This window comes from Adiantum capillus-veneris, chromosome 8 (genome assembly GCF_014529385.1).
Source record: "Adiantum capillus-veneris isolate H3 chromosome 8, ASM1452938v2, whole genome shotgun sequence".
Classification (NCBI taxonomy): Eukaryota; Viridiplantae; Streptophyta; class Polypodiopsida; order Polypodiales; family Pteridaceae; genus Adiantum; species Adiantum capillus-veneris.
Genome location: NC_140938.1, coordinates 125897948 through 125921789, shown reverse-complemented (window position 1 = coordinate 125921789; position 23842 = coordinate 125897948). Strand labels below are relative to the sequence as shown.

Genomic DNA, 23842 nt, shown 5'->3' with positions numbered 1-23842 from the left:
GTCTAAGCATTGGCAGGCTGTCAAGAGGATTTTCCGCTACCTTAGTGGCACTTTACATCTTGGCTTGTTTTATCCCAAGGGGGGATCATTGCCGCCAGACCTACATACGTTTTTGGACTCAGATTGGGCTCGTTGTTTTGACACGCGAGTGTCCACAAGTGGTTTTTGTTTCATGCTTGGCAGTTCATGTATATCATGGTTGAACAAGAAGAAACCTACTGTGGCCACTTCGAGTTGTGAGGCTGAGTACAGGGCAGTCTTCACAGCTACGGTTGAGTGTGTATGGCTCAGACGCCATATGGCTGATTTGGGTGTTGGACAGGACACTGCCAACACTATCTACACTGACAGTCAGAGCGCATTGGCAGTTGCGAGGAACCCAGTTTTTCATGCTCGCACAAAGCACATTGAGGTGCATTACGACTATGTCAGGGAGAGTCTCTCAGCAAGAGAGATCAGCTTGGCTTATGTGCCAACACAGGACAACCTTGCAAATCTTTTTACAAAGGCATTGTCTCGTGAGAAGCTTGAAGCTTTCCGCAACTCTTTGGGCTTACTGCCCTTTGTGGACTGATCGTGTCCTCATGACATGGCACTTCCCTTTACTCATGTGCCAGCTCTCGTTCACCGCATCACTCTAGGGGGGATTTGTTACCATATACATGTGGTAGTGATGTGTGTGAACACACTAGGACCGCAGGGGCATTTTTTCCCTCTTTAGGAGGTTTTTTTCCCCGTGCATTGTACATACGCCCATCACTCTAGGGCTATCTATCTTTCCATTGCACACTAAGTAAAACACTCTCTATTGTGTGCCTTGAGCTTCCTTCGTCTTCTACAAGCTGTGTGTGTTTAAACCTCTGCAACCCTAATTCCAACAGATTATCCGTACTAAGCCATTTCAAAGGCCTCAAATCAACTTGATCGTATCCCTCAAATTCTAAAGTTGGTGGTCCTTCTTTTGCTGCCATATCTGGAATTATGGTATTTACCTCTAACCCTCATTTGTCTATCACGTCACGGTTTTTGACTTGTAAATATTGAGTTTCGTTTCTATCCATGTATATTTTTCCTTGTTTGTTTGCCCTGATTTCCTCTTCAAACTCAATACCATGGTCATCAATGAGAATAGCATACTCTTCATTAGGATTTAGGTAAACCTGAGCTCCATGGCGATTAGTCTTATAAAAATAGAGTATATGCTGATAGCGCACTGTCGTTCCGGTTTCTGAGTGATTCGAATAGGAAGATATTTCAAATGTTGATTACTAAAAACTGTCTAAGACTTCTTCAAAGATAGTGTCCAAGTGTTCCCCTTGATTAACACTCTCTTCAGTGGATACTCTACTAGCGGTCTCTCCAAATAAGCCTTGGTTTCCTAGTCTACGACTAGATCTAAGGTTCATATAGACTTGTGAAGCCCTGGAGTGAGTACTTACCGTCGGATTGACTTGTTGTCAATTTCTTCCACTTGACTTGATTGCAACTTCTGTCAAGCTGTGAATTCCTTGTCTACAATCTGATTCTTGTATCAATTTTGATCAAGTTAGCTATTCTTTCACAATGACTATACACTTTTTGCTAACTATTGTGATTGGTCTATGTTTATCACTTCAATTCGAACTAAGTGAGTCAACACTTGAGAATTTCAGATTCTACTTTTGCGAAAAGCCAAAGGACTAATCTGCAACCTGAAAACTGAGTGAACATGTACTAATTTGGATTTGATTGAACCCAAAATTTCTCGGTGGCCTTGTATTATGTTGGTATAACATTGTACAAGTTTAAAACTTAAAAATGGTGCCCCTGCATAGCAGTAGTAAATAATCGTGATTATTTACTTTTCTCAGTTTTTTGCACTTTTTGGCTTGATTTGCCAAGTATACAACCTGTTAGGTCCCTGGACAAGCTTCACTAAGTTTGAACAAAATTTGTTCAAGTTAACTGTTTCGTGTCTGCAGACTCAATTTTCAAGATTCTGGCTTAAGTCTTACTTTTGTGATCCAAATTCCACCAAAATTGATTTTTGCTTGACCTTGTGGTATACTGAAATGTGCAAGATTATCACCTTTTGTAGCAGATGTAAATAATTACGATTATTTACTCCAGCTATTTTTTTGCAAGTTTTTGTCCCAATCTTGACACGAATCTGTTAAGTATATCAACTTAAGCTCCCTAACCAAGTTTCATCAAGTTTGGATAATTTTTGTTCAAATGGTCATCAGTTTTGTATCTGTAGACAGACTTTGCAAATTTGGCCACAATTTTTAATCCAATGATCCAAATCTTACCAAATTTGATTTGTAGGCTTGATACAACATGGTAAAGCTAGTGATATGCTGACTTGATCAAAAAAAGTTGAAAAATAGGACAGATGTAAATAATTTTGATTATTTACTTCTGGCAAATTTTTGCATCTTTTTGGTCAACTGAGCATGTACACATGTCTATCACATCAATATAAGCCTATGAATCAAGTTTCATTGATTTTGAATAAAAAAATTTCCAATTTTCACTCGAGTTCCCGAAAGTCAATACAGACTTTAGTTTTAATCCAGTTTTTGGTCAATTTGGTGATCCAAATTCTATGGTCCTTTACAAAAGTTGTTTGTACACATGCATAGAGTCTCTGGTATCAACCTTGGTTAGCTTTGAGCTGAAGTAAATAATCATGATTATTTACTTTAAGCCTAAAATGAACACTTTTTTGAACCTTTTCCCTGGACAGTCTTTTCATGAGCTATTTTAAGCCTCTGAGTCAAGTCAAAACTTAATTCGGCCTAAAATGTCAAGAAAACGTAAATCCTCTGAGTTTTTGCAAACTCTTGAAATTTTTACCTCAATGTGTCCTTGAGCTTACCCACCGGTTCATACAACTATTAAGCATACTCTCCAACCGAATTGAGTGGTTGACAGTCTTTTCGTGTTGTTTCTAGTTGTAGGCCTGAAATTTTGCAACTTCACATAACAACTCACAATTGGTTCTTTTGGAGAGAGCAATGTTCTGAAATCCACCTCGGATTCTACTTACCCTACTCCTAGGTTCTACTGCAATGGGGTTGTGGAAAGTGTCCACAAACACTCGTTTTCTTGTTTTTAATGGTTTTCTGAGCCTTGATCTTAAGACTTGTCTCGTCCATCAATCATTCTAAAAACCTTAATCTAATTCTATAATCCTACAATCCTACAATCCTAAAGGCACTCAGCAAGTACGATTACTTCCAAGCTACCCCTACAAAGCAAAAGACGACAATCTCAAGCTATGCGGTTTTAAAAGGCAAGTTTTCACTTTAGGAGATCCTAGAAGAAGTTAAAAGATAACTTCAAAAAACGCTCGTGTTTTTCCCTAGTTTAGGTCTCTTCTATCCTCGGCAGCGGTGCCAAATGTGGGACGGGTGTCTAACCTCACTCCTATCTTATTGCAGATGTAGCGAGAACCATGAATGAATTGTCAACCCATGAGACGAAGCTAGCTCGACTAGTGCATAGAGGCTACAAGAGGCTATCAACCTCTTGGAAAACAACAAAAAACTTGCATCTAACTCGGGCTACACTCAAATGACTGAAATCACCAAAAGCTAATGGCTCATCGGCAAACAAATCACATCCATTACAGCATTAAACGACATCCAAATGTAACAAAACTTCTATACGTGTTTATAAGACCTAAGCATACATGCTTATGGTCTCATATCTCACTTTAGATCAAGTGCAAAAATCACGATTATTAACAGCAGTGAGTTTTTGACCTAGTCGTTTTTGACCAAGAATGCATCTAAATGCTTAGCAATGATGCCCCCAATATCCCGCCTATACTTAGTTTTTTTATTTTGAAGTGTAAATTCCTACTTATGATGAGATTAGGCCGCGGGTCGACGACGCCAAAAGCTATGAAATACAGTGAAATGCTTACGTCAATGCATAGAGCTCTTGCCTGCGGTTGCAACGCAACAGACGCGACTGCAATGTCACAATCGAGGAGGGAGTGGAAGCACGAGAAGGAGAGAAGTGAGCACCGTTAGCTCACGCTGTGTTTCTATTATCCAAAATTGAGAAAATATCTTACAAAAATTGGCTTTTATACGTTAGCCAAGGTTTTGGTGGTCAAAACTAAAAATCTGGGAGCTCTAACTAAAGAGAGGTTGATACAATCTGACAGTTTGTAGCCCTGGCTCAACAATTACAAAGTTTATCCAAAAAATAGGAGTTACAATATTCCCAATTTATCAAAATAGTAAATGGTTTTACAATGAGAGCTCCAAAAAATGGTATCCTAGTTAGCTTGCTGCTAACAGAATCTATCATGCATAAATACATTTATGAGTCCTTGGCGGATATTTTGATCCAAAAGGTAATCTTACATTGAATCTAGAAGATTTACAAAACACAATAGAGTCAATTAAGTTTGATTTGGATTAGAAGTCTAAAGAGTACACAAACACATTAGTCACCCAAGCATTGATGGATCATTCAAAGAACCAAGAGGATGTTGAAGATGATCAGGATGAAGAGAAGGCGCAGGACGAGGATGTATAAGACACAAGAATCATAGGGATAATGGTGATGGAGACAACCCCCTCCTCCATTACCTGTTTCTAGGCAAAAATATCGAAATACACAAGGAGCCAAGGAAATAGGCGGGCAAGCTGAGGGTCAGACTTAGAATCAAGTGAATTGGACCGAGTCTAATCAAACTTAGCAGCGAACTCAGCATGAGTCCACGGGGCAACAACATGCTCAATGGTCAGAGGCTAAGGAAAGGTAAGAGTATTCTTATCAACCTAGATTCAAACACAAATTTGGATTACTCTACTAGATTCTTGACTCTAAATAAGCATCTAAGTAAGTAGAAGGCTATATGCAGATACAAAAATACTTGCATGATGAGGATGTTTATTCGATTTTAGAGCAATTCTAGATGATCTATGTGGGGGATAAACAAATGGTACATCAGTGGAAAATGATAAGTTATCATGAACAAACTACTTGTTAGTTACCCCCTCATCCCAGCACCATTCAGTTGTTAGAGCAGTACCAAAATATTTGAATATTATTGATGATATTGTAGTCAATCCTCAACTACAACAACCATCCACTATGAACCTTCAGAGTTTGGCACTTCGACTAGAATTACTATTGGGTGATCGACCAACATATAGCTGTATGAAGGATATTATAGTGGAAATCCAAGCCATGCTAGTCAAAATGCAAATTGCTAGATGGTTTTTGGATCAAAAAGTAAAGATTTTGTTGGAGAACAAGGCCAACAATAGCAAGGGATCCAAAACCAGAATGAGCCTAAGGGAGCAAGAGATGGCTCTGAAAACTCTTGTTCATCTAATTGGATTTTTCAAAAAATGTTGCTGCAAGATAACCAGATAGTAATAAACTTCATCAAATTCGTTCTAGATTTCCCAATTCTATTGTATGCATTACTAATTAAAGGTGAGAAATTGCCAAAGTTTTACCTTGCTCTGTATCCCAAGTATAATGAACCAGCTATCAACAAAGTTATCTTGAGATACTAGATCACTTGAGAGAGTGGTATGAGCACAACAAAGTAGATTGGATAGCATGGAAAAATGTTCTAAAAAATACTTTTAAAAAAAACTATTGTGTCAAAATTGAAGAAAAATCTCCATCGTTTTAGAGAGATGATGAATCAATGGTGGTATCAAATCAAAACAGTGATTTGATGTAATAACAAGCTCCTTCAATTGCCAGTGGAAGCTTCCAAGATTCCAAAAAAGAAGCTGGCAAACAAAGCAGTATCATCGGAGCCACGGTTTAGGGAAACAATTGAGGCATTATTGATCAAAGCATGTACCAAGGCAAACAAGCAATTACTAGAGGGTTGGATCCACACCGCATCAGTCTATCACGAGCTTGCTAGAGCTAGACTTACCAGGGAAAGGCATACTTTGTATGATGCTGACACCAAAACCTAGAATGCTCTCACGCCATATGAAATGGAAATGGTGATTGATCGCAGGGAGCAACTGGAGGAGAAAGCCATTTATCGGCTTATTTAGAATCATAATGCTTGCGCCAATGCTGAAGGTACATGTCAACCTCTTGCAATTCTAGTTCCTCCTCAAGCGATTTTGAAGGTCACGAAGAAGAAGGCTCCAAACAAGAGGAAACGATGACACCCAAGCGTGTGTACGAAAAGCCCAAGAACCGCATTTTAGGGAGGTCTATGATCTATTATGAAGAGTAATCTGGAACAAAAGTGGGTGGATTCAAACCTCGAGAATCAGACCACTTCCCCGAGGATATCAGTCATTTTCAAAAGCAAGATCAACAAGATCTGGATGTGATGGATGCTAGGAAATTTGGAATACTGTGAAATTCAAAGAAAGGAGGAAGGAGATGTAGACAGTGGGAAGAAACTCTAGTCAGGTTTCCAACATAGTCGATAGGAAAATTAGTCAGAGACACAGTCGAGTACCTATAGATAGGGTCCATTACTTCATTTTATGGGCTAGTCATTAAGGAGTCTAGTTCTATTGTTTGTACTCATTTGGAAATTTCTTCAATCACTATTTGTCTCTTGTGACTGTACCTGATTCGAATTGTATACATTCATATATTCGAGTTCCAATTCTAGTCTCTTGTCTTCTATTTCTAGTTTATTCTTTGTCTGATTGTATGCCATCCGAAGTTTGTCTAGCTGATCTGATCTGATCTCATATGACTCACTCAAACACTCCAACCTAGATTAGCTGTCAAAAATGACCAAATCATTCCACGCCACCATGGTCGTCCTTTGTGTAGTGATAACTCCACGTTCGGCCTCTTTTGCATGCACTCCATTTTTTGAACTTCAAACGGTACCATCATTCCTTGTGTCATATGTCGTCATTACATCAAGTCTTGACGGTCAATGATTTGAAAGTTTTTCTTTTTGAAATTAAAATTATCAAACTTAGCCCCATTTCTTTGGCCAAAAGTTCCCCATAAGGCAGGACCACAAAGGCCAAATCCCTTTAACCCCTTTTAATTAAGGGGCTTATTCCACTTTGCAGCATCAATCCCAAAGGGCCTTTTCCACTAAGCCCTTTTCCAAGAGGCTTTTATTCACTAACTAAGGAGATGCAATTTTCGCAGACCCAAGTCATTCGAGGTTTAGAAATAAATTGCTCGGACCAACCAATGGACTTTCACGAGTTTAATCAAAGCTCGACTCAAAGCCTTATTTTTCTTGAAACAGACTTGGTCTCAATGAATGAACCTAAATGACCATGCACACACATAAAATACAAAAGCATTTGGATAATACGATGATAGCAATGCTAATGCAAAATCGTCTAAAAGTGAACACAACAGCACACTAAAAATATTTATGCATACACACTCAATTCTTGGAAAGCTGCTAATCAAAAGCTCTCTAATCAAGAAGGTAGTGGATCATTCGTATCACACACACACACACACACACACACACACACACACACACACACACACACACACACACACACACACACACAATTATTGGAAAGCCGCTAATCAAAACCTCACTAGTCAAGAAGGGTAGTGGCTCATTGGTATTGCCAAGAATGTGCCCAAGATTAATTAGCGATGCTAGTGACGGGGGGGGGCGAGAGAGAGAGAGAGAGAGAGAGAGAGAGAGAGAGAGAGAGAGAGAGAGAGAGAGAAGGGGGGGGGGGTTCATTAGGCCTAGGTACAAACCGTGAGCTTTGATACTACTTGATGGGTTAATGGATGTAGAATCATACTCCCTAATCACCAATGATTGGCATTAGGCTATGGAAGGTGAAGCCTTAGCTTAACCATGGTGTTAGGGTTAGGATTAGAGAGATGGTGATTAGGGTTAGGTTATGCCAAGAGAAAGAGCATAGAGAGAGAGAGAGAGTGCAAACACAATGATAGGACTCAAAGTGAAAAAGATTCATTTTAAGATAGCCTCTTAAATAGGCTTTGTGCTTTACAATTATTGGCTAGAGAGGTTGCACCCTCTTAAATTTGGACCATGTCGGTGTCATTTATCTCTTCCTAGGTGGCTAGAGAGCTTTCCCACATAGTGCCACAAGTTGGGCTTACCCTTACACTGTCTACTATAAAGCAGCCATTATAAAGCAATGTTTGCATTAGCTTAGCCTTGAGCCTTTCAAAACTCAAGATTAGCCGGATGTAAACCATGACTAAGAGAAGACAAAATGGTCAAATATAGAAGGAAATAGCTAAAAAATACTCCAAATTTGAAAAAATCTCCTATGATTCCCAATTTGCCTCTTTTACAAAGATGAATACCTAGCCATTTGGGAAAAAAAAATTTCAATACTGTTATAAGGTGACATGACTAACACACTTGTAAAAAATGTAGCGGCCTATTGGTAAGAACTAGCGAGACTCCCAAGGCGAGTCACGGAAGATCGTGTTTAATTAGTATGCTTGTTGTTAAAATACCAGGTAGACCACAATGTGTGTTGAGTGTTTTAGGAGTCCAAATAAATTGGATGTTACCATTTGCTATCATACATTGGAAGCCAACCACCACCACCGTGATTGTTGTAAAAGGGCTTCATGATTTATCTCTTGATAAGGGCAGTTTCTTATGGCATGGCAGGCACAAAAGAAATGAAAACTTCTCAAAGGTGGCATCTTTAATACAACAAAGCTCATCTTTATGTCCTATCCCAAAGGGGTAAGACTTTAGTGAATATACCTTCCCTTTTTCTTAACAAAAAAGAGGAATTTGCTTCTAAAAATGTCTAATTTTATGATTGGTTGGTTGAGAGAGAAGACACTCATTATAGAAATAAACCTTAGAAGACATTCATTACAAGGATTCAAGACTAGCTTCCATTATGAATCATAATTTTTTACTCTACTACTGGACCTAGTGGGTCTACTTGTTACTACTATATATATATAAAGAGAGAGAGAGAGAGAGAGAGAGAGAGAGAGAGAGAGAGAGAGCTCTTGAATTTGGTTCACCGCAGCATAGCATCAAAAAGCCCTTGTAGCTCACACACACAGAACTCAAACTCTCTCTCTCTCTCTCTCTCTCTATCAAACACACACACACATGAGGGGAGATGACGATTCTACCCTTTCATCACGCCAAGAAACGTGGTGCTTGGTGGTTTGATAGCTCGGGGGGTGCACTATCCAATCATGTTATTGTATAACGTGAGGTTAAAGGAGGGGTTTTAAAATGAAAAAAAATTAGACAATTTAATAGAGTTAAATTAAAATATGGGGTTTTTATATTCAATTTTGGTAAAAAAAATTTAAAATAAGAGGTCATTTTATTTATTAAGACATGTTAAAAGAGGGGTTTTTTTAATACCCTATGAACACACGTTATATAGGGGGGTACTAGATGGTGAACCACCCGAGTTTCATGGGCTCCCAAAACTCTCTCTCTCTCTCTCTCTCTCTCTCTCTCTCTCTCTCTCTCTCTCTCTCTCTCTCTCCAGCCTCCCTTTTGCTAATGCTCCACAAGGAGCTCCAAAATTCACACAGTTCTCAAATGTGCCCACCCTTGGCCATACCTGAAACCCTCCCATCTCAACAACCAGGAAGAGAGAAGAGGGTGGTCTTGCCTTCAAGGGAAAACTCCATCGCTCCACACACACACACACACACACACACACACACACACACACACACACACAGAGGAGCCATGGCTTGTGAGACACCTACCCTCTATGTCACTTGATAGTTGTGCACCCTCCCTTCCCTTGATGTGGTTGTCACCAAGCAGACGCTACTGGCTGGTGCTTCAACTCCTTCATGCTCGCTAAGAACCGCCTAAGAGAAACAAAGAAAGATCACGTCAGCACGGTCGGAATAGAACCCCCGTCACTCATCAAAACTTTTGTCGGTTACGGATAACTACTGCCAGCGCAAAGGACCCCTTTGTCCAGACAAGGCGGGGGTATCCATCTTATTTTCTAGCTCTGCCAATTTTGACAAAGTTGAGCCTCATGATATTCATTTGCTGAGGACTGCGGGCTAGGGTTCCACCCCCCTCCCGTGCAGATCCGCCGAAACTCATGTCACTTGCGGCCATGGTCAACTTGGCTTCAGCTCGACCCGACATAGTGCCACATGTCCCTACCCTCAACTCTGTGCTCCTTCCACTAGTACCCTACCTACCATGACAACCCATTGGTGTTTTGTTTTTCATCCCAATGTGGACTTTGGAGGATCTCGCATGTAACAGAAATGGACTATGAACATTGAGAATAATGGAATTAAGGAAACTGTAGTGAGCATTTCTATGAGAATACTTTGAGAAAATAGAGGGAGAACTTGATTAGAGATAGAAACATAGCCATAATAATTAATTAACTTGGCATGAACAATACTTTGCAAGAGAGAGAATTAGAGAATTTGACAACAATTGAGACCGGATTTATGTGGAGCCGGTCCCCTCTCCAAAAGGCTTTTGTATTATCGTTTCTCCCATAAAGAGAGACTTGGTACAATACAAGCTTTGTGTTCCTTGAGACCTTGATGGTACAATGAAGATCTCAATTATGCCCATAACTTAGCTAGACGAAAGCATTAACTTGTCCCCAGCCTCAGTCCCAAGACCTCAAACACCTTCCAAGGTGGAGAGAGCTAGTAGGGAATGAGGGTAGGGAAGAGGAAGAAGAAGTATTCTTATGAGAAATAATTAGTGTCCTCTCATACCATTACTCGTAGAGATTAGCATATCATAGTAGCATAGTAATGCAGATGAAGAACATGATAAGAAAAGCATTGAAGCATGGCTCTTGGTTGTATTTGCATTCCATAGCCAAGAGTGTTGGTGTAGGCTCTCAACTTCTCAAGCTTGGAGAAGGAGATGGAGTTCTTGCACTTTCACAAAATAAAAATGAGAGCATGTAAGTTTGTGTGAGAGAGAGTATACCCCCAAGCACACCCCTAGCTTGCTTTGGTGGACCCTTCCTTGTAGCTCATCCTTGAATTTGATTGGACCCCTGAAAGCCTAGCCAGTCACATGCTTAGTGAATATCAAGCAACAAGGGTAGTCTTTGGACTAGTGTCCTCATTACCCCTTTGAGAGAGAGGGATTGATAATGCCTAGATAAATACTTAATTAAATTAAATGCTCATTGGACCTCTCTCAAAGTCAACCAACATGCTTTAGGCACACTATGGCGGAAACCTAGCTAGGAGCTTGACATGTGTCCCATATGCCTCTTTGAGCAAGGGTTGCCCCTTGAGTGAGGGGAAGGTCATTCTCTCTCATCCCCTACTCTCATTATCTCTCATACCCCTTGAGAGAGAATGAGAGTAGGGGATGAGAGAGAATGCCTCTTTGAGCAAGGGGTGCCCCTTGAGTGAGGGGAAGGTCATTCTCTCTCATCCCCTACTCTCATTCTCTCTCATCCCCCTTGAGCCAGCAAGCATTTCAAGCACCTCAAGCACCTCAAACACCTTAGCCAGCAAGCACAACAAGCACCCCAAGTATCTTAGTTAGCTCAAGCATGACAAACACCTCAAGCACCTTAGTCAACTCAAGAACGACAAGCACCTCAAGCACATGCTTAGCTTGTCTAAGGTCTAACATACTCTAAGGTCTTGGGTCTAAGGACTTTTAGCACTAACCTTTGGAGGTCTTTAATGAAGCTAACCCTAAGGACTTTTAAGCTCCATTAGCTGGAATTGCTCTTTGCTAGACCATCTCCCATTTGGACCTATTGCATTTGGTCCCGTGCTGAGATAAATCTAGAAGCCTATGTCTATATTTTAACTCTTTTTACCCTACAACATCATTCCAAATGGATGATTAATCCATCTGGGGCTTGGGAGACTTAGCTGCCGTAGGCATGTCTGCTCTTGAGTCCATTTCATTCTCTCAAAGAAGAGTGACAAATTCTACTTGGTGTTTGAGAGACATCCTCATCAAAAACATGATTCTAAGCATGCCTACTACTTAAATTTGTGTACAATAAAAGAAAGAACTAGTCTTAGAAGAAAAAAACATTTTTCATTAAAAAAGTATTTACATTTGCTTACTCTATTGTATCATTGTAAGCATTGACAAGGTTCATACTATCCTTAAGTTGTGTGTCTTGCATCCATCTAGCATCTTCAAAAGGATAATTTTTGAATGTAATAAGATACCGTCGAATGCCCATCCTCCACGCCCCTCGATCCACACCCTTGTTCAGCCCTGTAGCTGCAGCGTTTGCAAGTTGCAAGCAGGCAGCAGTTGCCAACGTTCGTGTTCGTGTCCATCTACAAATTTCACATCGCTCTGCAAATTTCACCCCTCAATGTTTCGGATTTTCAGGTTTTTAGATTTTTAGCAGATCAAGTTTTCTGCAAATTTCACACATCGCTTAGATTTTCAGCACACCAGATTTCAGCAGCACTATAAATAGAAATTAGGAGTGTGCGTATACAGATTGTTGGTTGACTGCATATTGATTGATGTATGATCTGTGGGGATATTTTGATGTATGGTCTTGGGGTTTGAAGTATACCGCTATAGCTAGTCCGTCAATCAGTGTCATCAGGTGGCTATGGCAGGAGGCAAAAAACTGATGCCGAGGAAAAGGCCTAAACCACACAGGCATACCAATTATGAAACTGAAGCGGAATCGGATCCTAGCAGCCATGGGGTCACGGATATAACGTCCAGTGCTCCAGCTGACGAAAGTTACAAGGCCTTGGCATCAGATGCAGATTCAAGCTCAAGCTCAGACAATGGTAGCTCAAGTGCACAAGAGAAGGATCCAAAAGGGAAAAGGAAAGCACTGAGTCACCTGATCAGTCATGAAATTGCAAGGCCTGAAACACAAAATTAAATTTTCCCTCAATTTTCACATGCAGCACATGTCTCTCACATGACCAATTGGACAACTTGGGTGTACATCGCTAGCTGAAGCTGTCCTTCCTAATGACATACCTGTCGGCATGATTCACGAAATGCATAAATTTTTTCCAAAGTCAAAGGACACTTTAACAACGGCGCATCTAGGACATGCAATGGGGATGACCAACTTTCCCTCCTTGCAAACGAGTACTAGGTCATATTCAAAGTTCTCCAAAGCTGCTACCATACACGTATGCAAGGCATTGTTCGAACCAGAGCATCCTAATCTGCAACATCAAAGCTCTCTTAGCAATATTCACATATTTATTTTTTAGTGAGAGATGCTCAAGGACCAAAGGGGACATGCGAAGTACCTACCACATTCCCACAATATGATGGTCTTTACTGTTTAATCAAGTACATACCTTGTGGGTTTCATTAGATCCTGTTTACATCATTGCAGACCAGGGCGAAAAGGTTTAGAGCACAAGTGCAGTCACCTCAATCTAGCTTCCAATGTTTTGCCACGCCATTGAAGAAAGTCTCTTGGCACAGATGATCAAAAGAGGAAACAAAAGAAAAGAGTCAAAATGGTAAAAGATACAGCAAAGACACTACGACCTCTGCCATTTTCAAAGAGCCACACTCGGTGACGCATCCTCCACGACGTCCTTCTACCTCCATTCCCGTCTCTACAGCACAAGAGGCCATCAGGAGCTCCGCTGTTCTTGGTACACCCACTCCTATTACTGAGGCGGTCTCCCTACTGCTCCCATCTATACTCCTGCCCCACTGTTACCACACCCTTCTCACCACCTGTGGTACCCTCGTCATTCTCTCTTATCTCCAGCTCACCCACTGAACCTAGAATCACTGTCACCCCGACATCCACTGCAGTGCCTCTTGGGCACCCTTCTCTTATTGTCACCTCGACCTCGACTGCAGTGCCTCTTGGGCGCTCTACACCTCCAGGTGCTACTGATGCTTCTTCTAGTGGAACAAACTCTACCTCGTTGTTCAGAATCTCTAAAGAGAACCTGTAGGAGTCAAGAAATGCTATTGCAATGATTGAAATTGGTGCCGAGAAATTAGCAGCTACCCACTAAAAGGACTCGGCTACATCTGTGGCCATGGAAGGCTGATGCTACCATTTTCACCCTACGTCAAGCTTTGCATGTAAAGTCCCAGATAATTGATGACCTCAAAGCTCAAATGTTAGGATTTCAGGACATGCTAGTCCAGGGGGACATATGGTTTCAGCAGCAGCCTTAGGCTACCATGGGATATGGGCGGGCTCGTCCCGCAAGATCACTACAGACGCCCATGGGATATGGAGAGCACAGTCATCGACATTTTTGGAAAGGTGCTCCATCACAGCAGCAGTTTGACTACTACCCTCAGGGATTTCAGCAGCCTGGCACCTTTGGCTCCTTACCACACATGTCATCGTCACAGACGGCTCTTTGTGACAGCTTTGCAGGCGCACATCGGTATGGGTGTGCGAGTGGGCGGCCTCAGTACACTTCAGGCTAGGTACTCCCATCCGCCGAGCAACAAGTGACTGCTCCTTTCGCGGAGTGTCGGTTGGTGGAGAGCACTCATAGAGTCCAGAGTTTTCCCATCGATCTGATGGCTCCACCTCAAGAGTCTGATACTTCGGGTGCAGCAATGGCCACAACTCTATCTCTTGGATGACAGAATCAGGAGCTCACCATTGTACAAATGCAGTACCTAGAGGTTTTCTTTCACAGTTTTTCAGTATTCCTCTCATCGAGACGGTGAGCGGTCTTGTGGCAGGCAACCTGTAGCAGGCTACAGTGCACTTTCACAGGACACACAGTTAGTATAGTTGGTCTCGTCTGGTTCACACTGGACAAACTCTCTGGGCTGGGCAATGACACGTGTCAGTGACACGAAAGGTGGTCTAGTGGACATCGTGACGAGGTCACACCACCACTCTCAGTTTGGAGATAGACTTAGATAGCTGACATTTATGAGCCGTTGGTGGCTCTTTATGGTTGTACATATGAGTAATAGATGTTGGGTCATCATTATCATCTTCTTCATATATGGTCCAGCGTCGTCAACTAGAGCAGAGAGTCTATACACAGCACGTCTGCACCATCCCTGCACATCTGAGCCTCGACAACCCCATTGTACACGTGAGTTCTGGGCTGGAGCTGAGTGTACTGCCACGCCAGACTCTGTACTGGTTCCTTTGGACAGTTTCTTATACCGAGCAATCGAGAACAATTGCTTTGATTTTAGGTGGTATGTGGCGGGTTCTAGGGTTAGGGTTCTTTCGTCAAGGTCTTAGACCCGCATAAATAATAAAGAAATACCAAAAGGGGCACCAATCTTTGGGGCTAGTGTGTCTTGGCTCGGAACTCGGCTGTGCCATGTCGACAACTCTATCTCTCTTTCACAATTATTCAAGTAATTTGATGTCACAAGACGGGCCCCACGTGCCAATAGAAACCAACAGACTGAAAAGACTTTTAGCACTTCAATAACAACTGAACTGAGAGAGAGAGAGAGAGACGACACGCGACACGAAGTGCCGGAATTCCACCCCAGAGAGTATCGGCCCCAAACCTTGGCGTCCCTTTCGGTATTTCTTTATATTGCATCAACACGGTACAAGCCGATACTCCAGACTCTGCACCTTCTCTAGGAAGCATGCCAGAGAATAAGCCCTTAGCACATATTTAAAGGCCCTTGGCCTACGAAACGCAGTTACAGTGAAAAGCCTTCAAAACTCAAAAGCTTCTGGTCCAAAAGCAATGCCAAAAAGCTGCCAGTGTAATTTACGGAAATCCGTACAGCTTGCCACATCATCAGCCAAAGCAAAACGAAAAATCCGTACAGCTTGCAACGTCATCAGCCATCATAATTTTTGAAAATCTGCCACGTCATCAACAGCTACGCAATTTCTTATGTGTGTGTGTGTGTGTGGGTCCTGCTTTATTTCCTTTTATGTCACTTGGGGCCCCATCGGACGGGGTCCCCATAAGTTGGTAGGACTTCTTTTTCTGTTACTTGTTCTTCTTAGGGTTTAGGCCCCTCGGCCGACATCTGCATGTTGACTTCCCTCTTCAGGGCTTTGACACGTCAGCAGTTTGTGACATCTCCCCTTCTTGAAAGAGAGTAATCGTCCGCGATTACAGCATATCTGCAAAACAACTCAAGTTAACTCAAAAATTTCTGAGGAACATTTCGAGGGACAATCAATTTGCTCTTTTTGTTAAGAAGTTAGCTTCTCCTTTCGACTCTTTTGATCAAGGCGTAGTAAAATTAGCCATCACACCCAGACCACACTTATCTTCCACGAGTGTCCTGATGAACTAAAATTACATACCCAAGCAATCTCATCCAGTTAAGAATATTCAATGGTTGGCACACCACAATGTAACACAAATGCTTACATATGCATGTAACAAGACACAACAAACGCCGCCGCTGAGCACTCCCCCAAGACAAACGGTCCACGATATGAAGCTACTCAACGACTACCTCGTCACTACCCCCACAAAATAACCTAAAGGGGTCCGGGCCATGAGCCCAAAGGACTGTACAACCAAACGCTCCCCAGACCGCACTCTGCGTCGCTTGGACGTTCAAGCATACAACCAAACGCTCCCCAGGCATCGGCATGCATCGTCCGGAGGTTTTCTAGCATACAACAGAACGCTCCCTAGGCATCGACCTGCGTTGTTCCGAAGTTCAAACAATACCAAAACAGTATTTCTCACTTCTCCACCAGGGAGTAAAATCACCAATTATTGAAACCAGTATTAAAACCAGAGTCAAACAATTCAAAACGGCACAAAGACAGGTTTAAAACAGATAGCATTCATTTCAAACAAATTTCAAACAATACTTTCTCAAACAATGTTCAAAAGTATCTGACTAGAAAACAACTAGAGAGGTCATTCAAGTTTTGTTCGGACAACCGAACTTTGAGGACAACGGGCTTGCCCTTTTGCATCACAGTGATGATTCAATTCCGGACGTGGAGAGTTGCATCATTCTTGTCGTGCCAAGGCATGCCCAAGAGAACGTCGCAATTGCCAAACTTCATAATGTGAAAATTAGCTTTTCCATGATAATCTTGTATAGTCACTGGAAGTGCACCAATGAGCGATACCACTTTCTGAGTTTGCCCTGTGGCTAGCTCAGCTTCAATTTCTCCACCCTCTGTATCATAATCAAAGTGCATCTGCTTCAAGAATTCTGGATGGATGAAGTTCTCCATAGCTCCGAGGTCAGAGAAAATAAGGACTTTCAAGCCGTTGACATTTCCATAAGCTCTCCATAATTCATTAAAACTCTCGAGGTGTATACCATAAATATCGGATACTAGTAGCAAGTCTAGCCTTCTTGGCGGGAGGTGGCCCCGGGGATCTGTCTGACGTGGGAGCAAAAGGTTGCACTAAAGACGTCGAGGCTCGCTCAGGACATGTATTGAATGTATGCCCCGTTTGGAAACATTGGAAGCATCGGCCTTCTTGTAACAAGGTGTCTCGTTGACGTTGTGCCAGACGAGGCCAATGAGGTTGGTTTTCACGAGATTCACGAGAATTTGTTCGTTGTTGCCGAGAGTTCTGGTTAGTGGCGGGAGGTTCTTCTGTGGTAAACTCTAACTTTCCTTTCATGAGCTTGTAGCCGACTGCGGCATGGTCCATAAGCTCTTGCATGGTAGAGACTTGCTCGGAGAGACAATATTCCTGCAATGGTGATGGTAGTCCAATAGTGTAGCGCTCGCACTGGTCCTCCAAGGGAACGAACTTAAAGACACAGGAAGGTACACGTCGAGAGACCTTTGGTTATAGTCATCCATGGTTTCGGTGGCAAGCATTTTCAAGTTGCCCCACTCTGCCAAAATCCGGACTTCAAACATCGAAGTCATGTAACTACGTGCAAAAAGTGTCTTGAAAGCTTGCCAGGTCCTTGGAGCATGCGGTGTGTCGCGATTGAACTCCACCATTGCATAGCATTATCTTTAAGAAATCCCGTTGCTCGATAAATCTTGGATTCTTCTGTATAGTTTCCCAAGCATAGATATTGTGGAATTGTTGTAGGAACTACAATGCTTTCTTGCGATCTTTCACCTTGGAAAACGTGAAAAATTTGACTGTCGTGCCACCATCTTTGAAATCTTTGGGTTGGTTAGGCACATATCCCGGGTATGGATAATAACGGTATCCATATGGGCTCCAACCATTGTAGCTTGGTGGCGGTGGTGGTGGAGGTGGGGGCAATGGTGGTGGCAAAGGTGGTTGCACTGGATCAGGGTCACATGGCTGCACCATATTCCTGAAGACTCCCCCGATCGGAACAGACGCCTGAGAAGGTTGCCGGTTGGAAGCTCTCGTACTTTCTGGTGCCGCAGGAGGAGGTACCACTTGGGGCATCAGAGGGGGTAACAAGTAGCACAAAAATTCTTGAAAACTTTGCAGCATTGGAAGATTCTGTTGAGGATGCCGCGAAAGAATGTCGAGAAGCTCATTGAGCAGAAACTGCAAATATTCTGCTGAATCCATGAATTCCAAGTCTTGGGTTCTCTATGGCTTATGCCCTGTAAAACATGAGCGGTGAAGACGGGAGCGCGCCCGATCCGCGATGAAGTAAAGATGGGAGTGGCTAATAAGTCTGGGGTCGGAGCACGAAGCTAGAATTTCCAATAAGCTTTGGAAGTGCGATCTTGCTCTGTTTGCTCTTTGGAAGTACCGGTATGCTTTCAGAAAAGCACACCCCTGATGCTCTGATACCACTGTCACAAGACGGGCACCATGTGCCAATAGAAACGAACAGACTGCACAGACTTTGAGCACTTCAATAACAATTGAACTGAGAGAGAGAGAGAGAGAGAGAGAGAGAGAGACGACACGTGACACGGAGTGCCGGAATTCCACCCCAGAGAGTATTGGCCCCAAACCTTGGCGCCCCTTTCGGTATTTCTTTATATTGCATCAACACAGTACAAGCCGGTACTCCAGACTCTGCACCTTCTCCAGGAAGCATGCCAGAGAATGAGCCCTTAGCACATATTTAAAGGCCCTTGGCCTATGAAAAGCAATTACAGTGAAAAGCCTTTAAAACTCAAAAGCTTCTAGTCCAAAAGCAATGCCAAAAAGCTGCCAACGTAATTTACGGAAATCCGTACAACTTGCCATGTCATCAACCAACGTAATTTTCGAAAATCTGTAAATTTTCAGATATCTGCCACGGCATCAGCAGCTACGCAATTTCTTGTGTGTGTTGTGTGTGTGTGTGTGTGTGTGTGTGTGTGTGTGTGTGTGTGTGTGTGTGTGTGTGTGTGTGTGTGTGTGTGTGTGTCCTGCTTTATGTCACTTGGGGCCCCCATCGGATGGGGTCCCCATAAGTTGGTAGGACTTCTTCTTCTGTTGCTTGTTCTTCTTAGGGTTTAGGCCCCTGGGCCAACATCTGCAAGTTGACTTCCTTCTTCAGGGCTTTGACACGTAGTAGTTTGTAATATTAAAGTGTAAGTGTTGCCAAGTGAGTAGATTTCAATTTTCTCGTTGTTTCTGTCAATCCCTGGCCGGAAGAGATTACACTCTGTCGATCCTTGGCCTGACCATGCACGACCACATGCTTCTGCCTCACCTCCCCCGTTTTCTTTTGCCTTGTTGTGCACGTTAATGCAAAGCCTGAGACGGATGATCAAAGGTGCTAGTCCGTCATGTACGTAGATGGAACGAGTAGGATCCTGCCCCAACAGCCACTTAAGCGAAGGATTCCCATAGAGAACTTCTTTGAGTCTTTCATGAGCGAGAAGGAGGTAGCATAGGAGGTGATCCCCCAACCCACCAAGCCACATCCGATCAGCCCCTTGAGCAACCCATGTGCACCTCAACCACAGACTCCCTCTCCTCCCATACCACCCGCCTTTGCTCTCCTCCTCCAGCACCTACTCCCTCACCTCCCACACACCTTTCTTATCTCCTCCCCTCTCCAATTCGCACACTCATCCTATTGCCATACATCCCGTTTTGGACACCTCCCGTCCCTCTTCCCTATCTCATTTACACTCATTCTCGCTACAGGGCAGTCCTGGGGCAAAGTATTCCTCAGAGCACTCTAGTGCAAGAATTTGTCCCCCCGTTGATGTGGCTTTCAGAAACGCTGGCTGATTTAATCTTCTTCTTGGATCTCACCCCTTTTGCCTACACCTATAAGGTTGGTCAGCTTTGACATTGATTGTTCTGAAGAGTGTTGCAGCATGTTGCTATTGGGCTGTGTGCTCATCCGTACTACGTAGTCCCCCTTGCTATGTATTCATCCATGACAATTTTTGGGACAGGGACTTCAGATATTGTTAGACAGTTGGCTTGTTTCACATGCTTATCGCAATCTTGTAGGATTACTCATTATCCAAGCAGCTTGCAAAGACTACATGATTTGCTCCTTAGCACCCTCTGTTTCTCAAGTCTCCCTTGAGGATTGTCTGGTAGCATGCGCAAGGGCTTGTGGACACCATTTCTGTGGCGTAAGCGAATACTGAGATGTGAGCTACAGAGATGACTGGTTGGGAGATCCATTGATAGCTTTGATGGTACAAGAGCATCACCTATGTAAGAGACATATCTTACGATTGTGGTCAGTTGTTGGGCAGTGCATATGAGACCCTTTGGTCGCCTGAATTCCGCACTATGGCCATGAAAACAGCGAATGCAGGTTAACCAAAAACCCTAAGTTCAACTGATGATACCTTAGGCTCCAATACGGCATTGTAAGGCTCATTCTACGTCAGAAAATCCTGAAGATATGAACTAATTATGAATTTGTACCAATTCTAAACTACCTCACCCTTGGCTGCGACATCAAATCTCAAAAACCTTTGCAAGAAGTTACTTCTCCCTTTATTTTTAAGATCAGCTGAGTGTTGCCAACAAGTCTAGCTAACATCAAAAAGAATGATTTGCCTAAGCATGGACAACACCAGAAGAAGCATTCTAATCGATAAAGTTCGCTAGACCATAAAATACGTCAAACAATCATTCCAACTACTAGCAAGAGCAGATCTAATCGCTACGAATATAAAGTGCATACCTTGAAATCTCACTCTAGGATGTGGAGGCTGCCTAAGTGCTGCAAACAGAAATCGCTCCTTGTCAGCATCCAGCTTAAAACCTGCTCTTCCCGGAAAATCAGCTGCAGATAAAGTCGAGATAACAGCTTCTTTTGTAATTGCAGGGTAGCATGTACACAGTCCATACAGAACATCAGAGAGTGCTTCCTTCAAGGACTCCACAACATCATCAAGTGCAAGCCTTCTCAAGATAGCCTGAAAAATATGAGAGAATATTATTTGCTGTTTGAAAGACATCAAAAGATGTTCACAAAGGAAAGAGGAAACTTCTAACTTCAACAATCAGTCTTCCATAAGAAATGACTACTTGATCCAACTTAGTCAAAAGCTCAGGAGAAAAGTTCCAGATTCTTCTTTCTCTGTCTATTGCCTTGTGATCATTACGAGCTTCAAGACTCTCAAGAAGAAAACTTGCAGCAACTAGTGCAACATCAGGGTCTTTTCGATTTACTGCACCTGCAACAGGATATTAATGAGAATAAATCATGAAAATACCTGGAAAAAAGAAAAACACTAGGATTTTTACCTGTGGCAGATGCAAATACTTGCGAGAAGGAAACAGAGGGTAAAATAAGTGCAGGAAAATACTGAAGAAAACTCCGCCCCAACTCATACATCATGCACAAACTGCTTCCAAAATCTGTATCAGGTAAATCTTGCATTTCTAGCATAGCATTTATATTCCCAGCCTGGCTTCTTTTCTCCACTTCATCCATCACCTTATCCAACTCTGATAACATGCTTGTAACATCAAGCAACATGGCAGCTAAACAATTCTCAAGTTCTGGACTATGCTTTAGCTGTGCAAGAGCTACCACCTGTCACTTTCCAAACAGAAAAACCTCTCTCTCTCTCTCTCTCTCTCTCTCTCTCTCTCTCTCTCTCTCTCTCTCTCTCTCTCTCTCTCTCTCTCTCTCTCTCTCTCTCCGAGCCCGGGAGCGCCGTGCACTGAGGAGCGAGTGACTCAGATGAGGGCCGACCCGACAGCTTTCATCCGGGTAGCCTTGGCACCAAACCCGCCCATGTACCACATCTTACATCCCCCCATTAGTACAGGATGGAGCTAGATAGCTTGATGCATTCTCATGATTGTACTACCTTGAGCATATAGACATGCATATACCCCTAGAGATAGAGCTCCATCCCTCCTCAGATACTCCACTACCTTACATTCAGTTCAGTTCAGTTTTGTATCAGTTTTGTTTCATTTGTCTTTCCGATAGACGGATGACATACACACCATGTACATTTGATTTGTCTCATAGGCCGATTTCGGCCTGACATAGACGTTAAAAATCTTTCTTTCTTTCTTTCTTTTCTTTTCTCTCTCTCTCTCTCTCTCTCTCTCTCTCTCTCTCTCTCTCTCTCTCTCTCTCTCTCTCTCTCTATCGACTCCCAAGTTAATGAGGCCTTCTTACAACGCCAATGTATCACGGCTTGGGAGAAATCCGGAGGTTCTCGCTTCAGCCATTACACCACACACGTTGCCCCAAACTACAAATCTCTCTTCTTCTCGGAACGAGGTAACCGAACCCATTCCTACATCCTTGAGCCCATCCCGTTGAGTGCGATCCGCACCATTGCCTCCATTCGTCTTAGCTCCCATTCTCTACGCTGCGAGACAGGACGTTGGGGCACTGGCGAGGAGTGTCATCGACTTTGCACCTTATGCCCTCGTCAAGTGCGAGAGAGTGAGTACCACACACTATTTGAGTGCTCAGCTTTTGACCACATTAGGTCCTCTTTTCCCCATATATTCAGCCATGATCTCTCCCTACATACCTTCCTCTCCCAAACACGATGTGGACTCTCTATTGCGACGCTCATTTCAGCCATTTTTGAGCATCGAGAGTCACTTATGAACTCCACTCACACCACGTGACATGTTCATTTGGTCCCATAGGTCATATTTGACCTCCCAGGACGATAATAGAACTATCTATCTCTCTCTCTCTCTCTCTCTCTCTCTCTCTCTCTCTCTCTCTCTCTCTCTCTCTCTCTCTCTCTCCGTTTTCCCTCCATGCAAGCGAAGAAGTCCTTGAAGAAAAGGCCAACTCTTAAAGAGACGGGCATTTTTCTCGGGGATGATCTTACCCTCTCGCATATCGCTCATATGCAGGAAGTAATGCCGGAGATTAGAGCGGCAAGGGGAAAAGGCGAGATTGCCTTTTACCGAGATGGAATAGTAGTAATACTGGAGCGACGCTCCACATGACGGTGCGAGACTTATGGGACCACACTCAAAGTGGCAGCCTAGAACTGTAATGGATCCATGCGTCTTGATGTGGGTGCTTTTGAGGATAGCTTTACTAGAAGAGACATCATCTTTTACTTTGAGACACACCAGGCAATCCATGCCTCACATCAGTGCATACAGATGGGAGACAGCTTACACACAGGAGACACGCGCAGAGCACAGAGGACGGGGCTTGGGGGGAGTGGCAGTGTTATTTAGAGAGGATTTGCAGCCATTGATACATATAGCCCACAGGGATGAGCAAGCTAGGTACATGTGGGTGAGATTGAAAGCAGAGACAGGCAGATATCTCTACATTGCTATTTGCTACTTTCCCCCGAGTACGTCGGTCTATGCACCACCCAGAGGACAGTCCCCCTTTTCTATTTTGGATGATGACATATGGGAGTTCTCTAGAGATGGTGACATTATCATTCTAGGGAACTTCAATGCTAGGACTGCCCATCACCAGACAGTGTTTTATGATACTTCAGACGAGATGCTGAGAGAGCTAGATGTTGTAGCGACGGGGCTGTCCAGACTATCGCACGATGCGGAATATACTGAGTATGGACGACACCTGATAGACATGGGCACCGCACATGAACTGGCCATCTCGAATGGCCTACAGAGGTTTCCTACTTCAGGAGGCTTCACATGCTTCCCACACAGACATGGAGCCAGCACAATG

The 23842-nt window shown here is 43.1% G+C and overlaps 1 protein-coding gene across 1 annotated transcript; it reads right to left on the bottom strand.

Moving 5' to 3' along the window:
* Window positions 1-13565: 13565 nt before the first annotated feature.
* LOC147452913 (uncharacterized) lies at window positions 13566-21739 on the bottom strand. Its single transcript, XM_086519315.1, has 4 exons — window positions 21442-21739; window positions 21190-21371; window positions 20876-21110; window positions 13566-13858 (listed from the first exon to the last, which is right to left on the bottom strand). Exons 1-4 carry the CDS (start codon window positions 21674-21676, stop codon window positions 13566-13568), a joined length of 945 nt encoding a protein of 314 aa, XP_086375441.1. The 5' UTR covers window positions 21677-21739.
* Between the last annotated feature and the right edge of the window lie 2103 nt (window positions 21740-23842).

What these genes read in the sequence shown, in the direction of transcription:
- LOC147452913 (XM_086519315.1), bottom strand. Translation starts at nt 21,676, where the DNA reads ATGTTGCTTGATGTTACAAGCATGTTATCAGAGTTGGATAAGGTGATG. An exon ending in AGTATTTGCATCTGCCACAG is followed by an intron (nt 21,372 to 21,441) that starts GTAAAAATCCTA and finishes ATCCTGTTGCAG; the next exon opens with GTGCAGTAAATCGAAAAGAC. An exon ending in TCCTAGAGTGAGATTTCAAG is followed by an intron (nt 13,859 to 20,875) that starts GTATGCACTTTA and finishes TCATTGCAATAG; the next exon opens with CATTTCTTGACTCCTACAGG.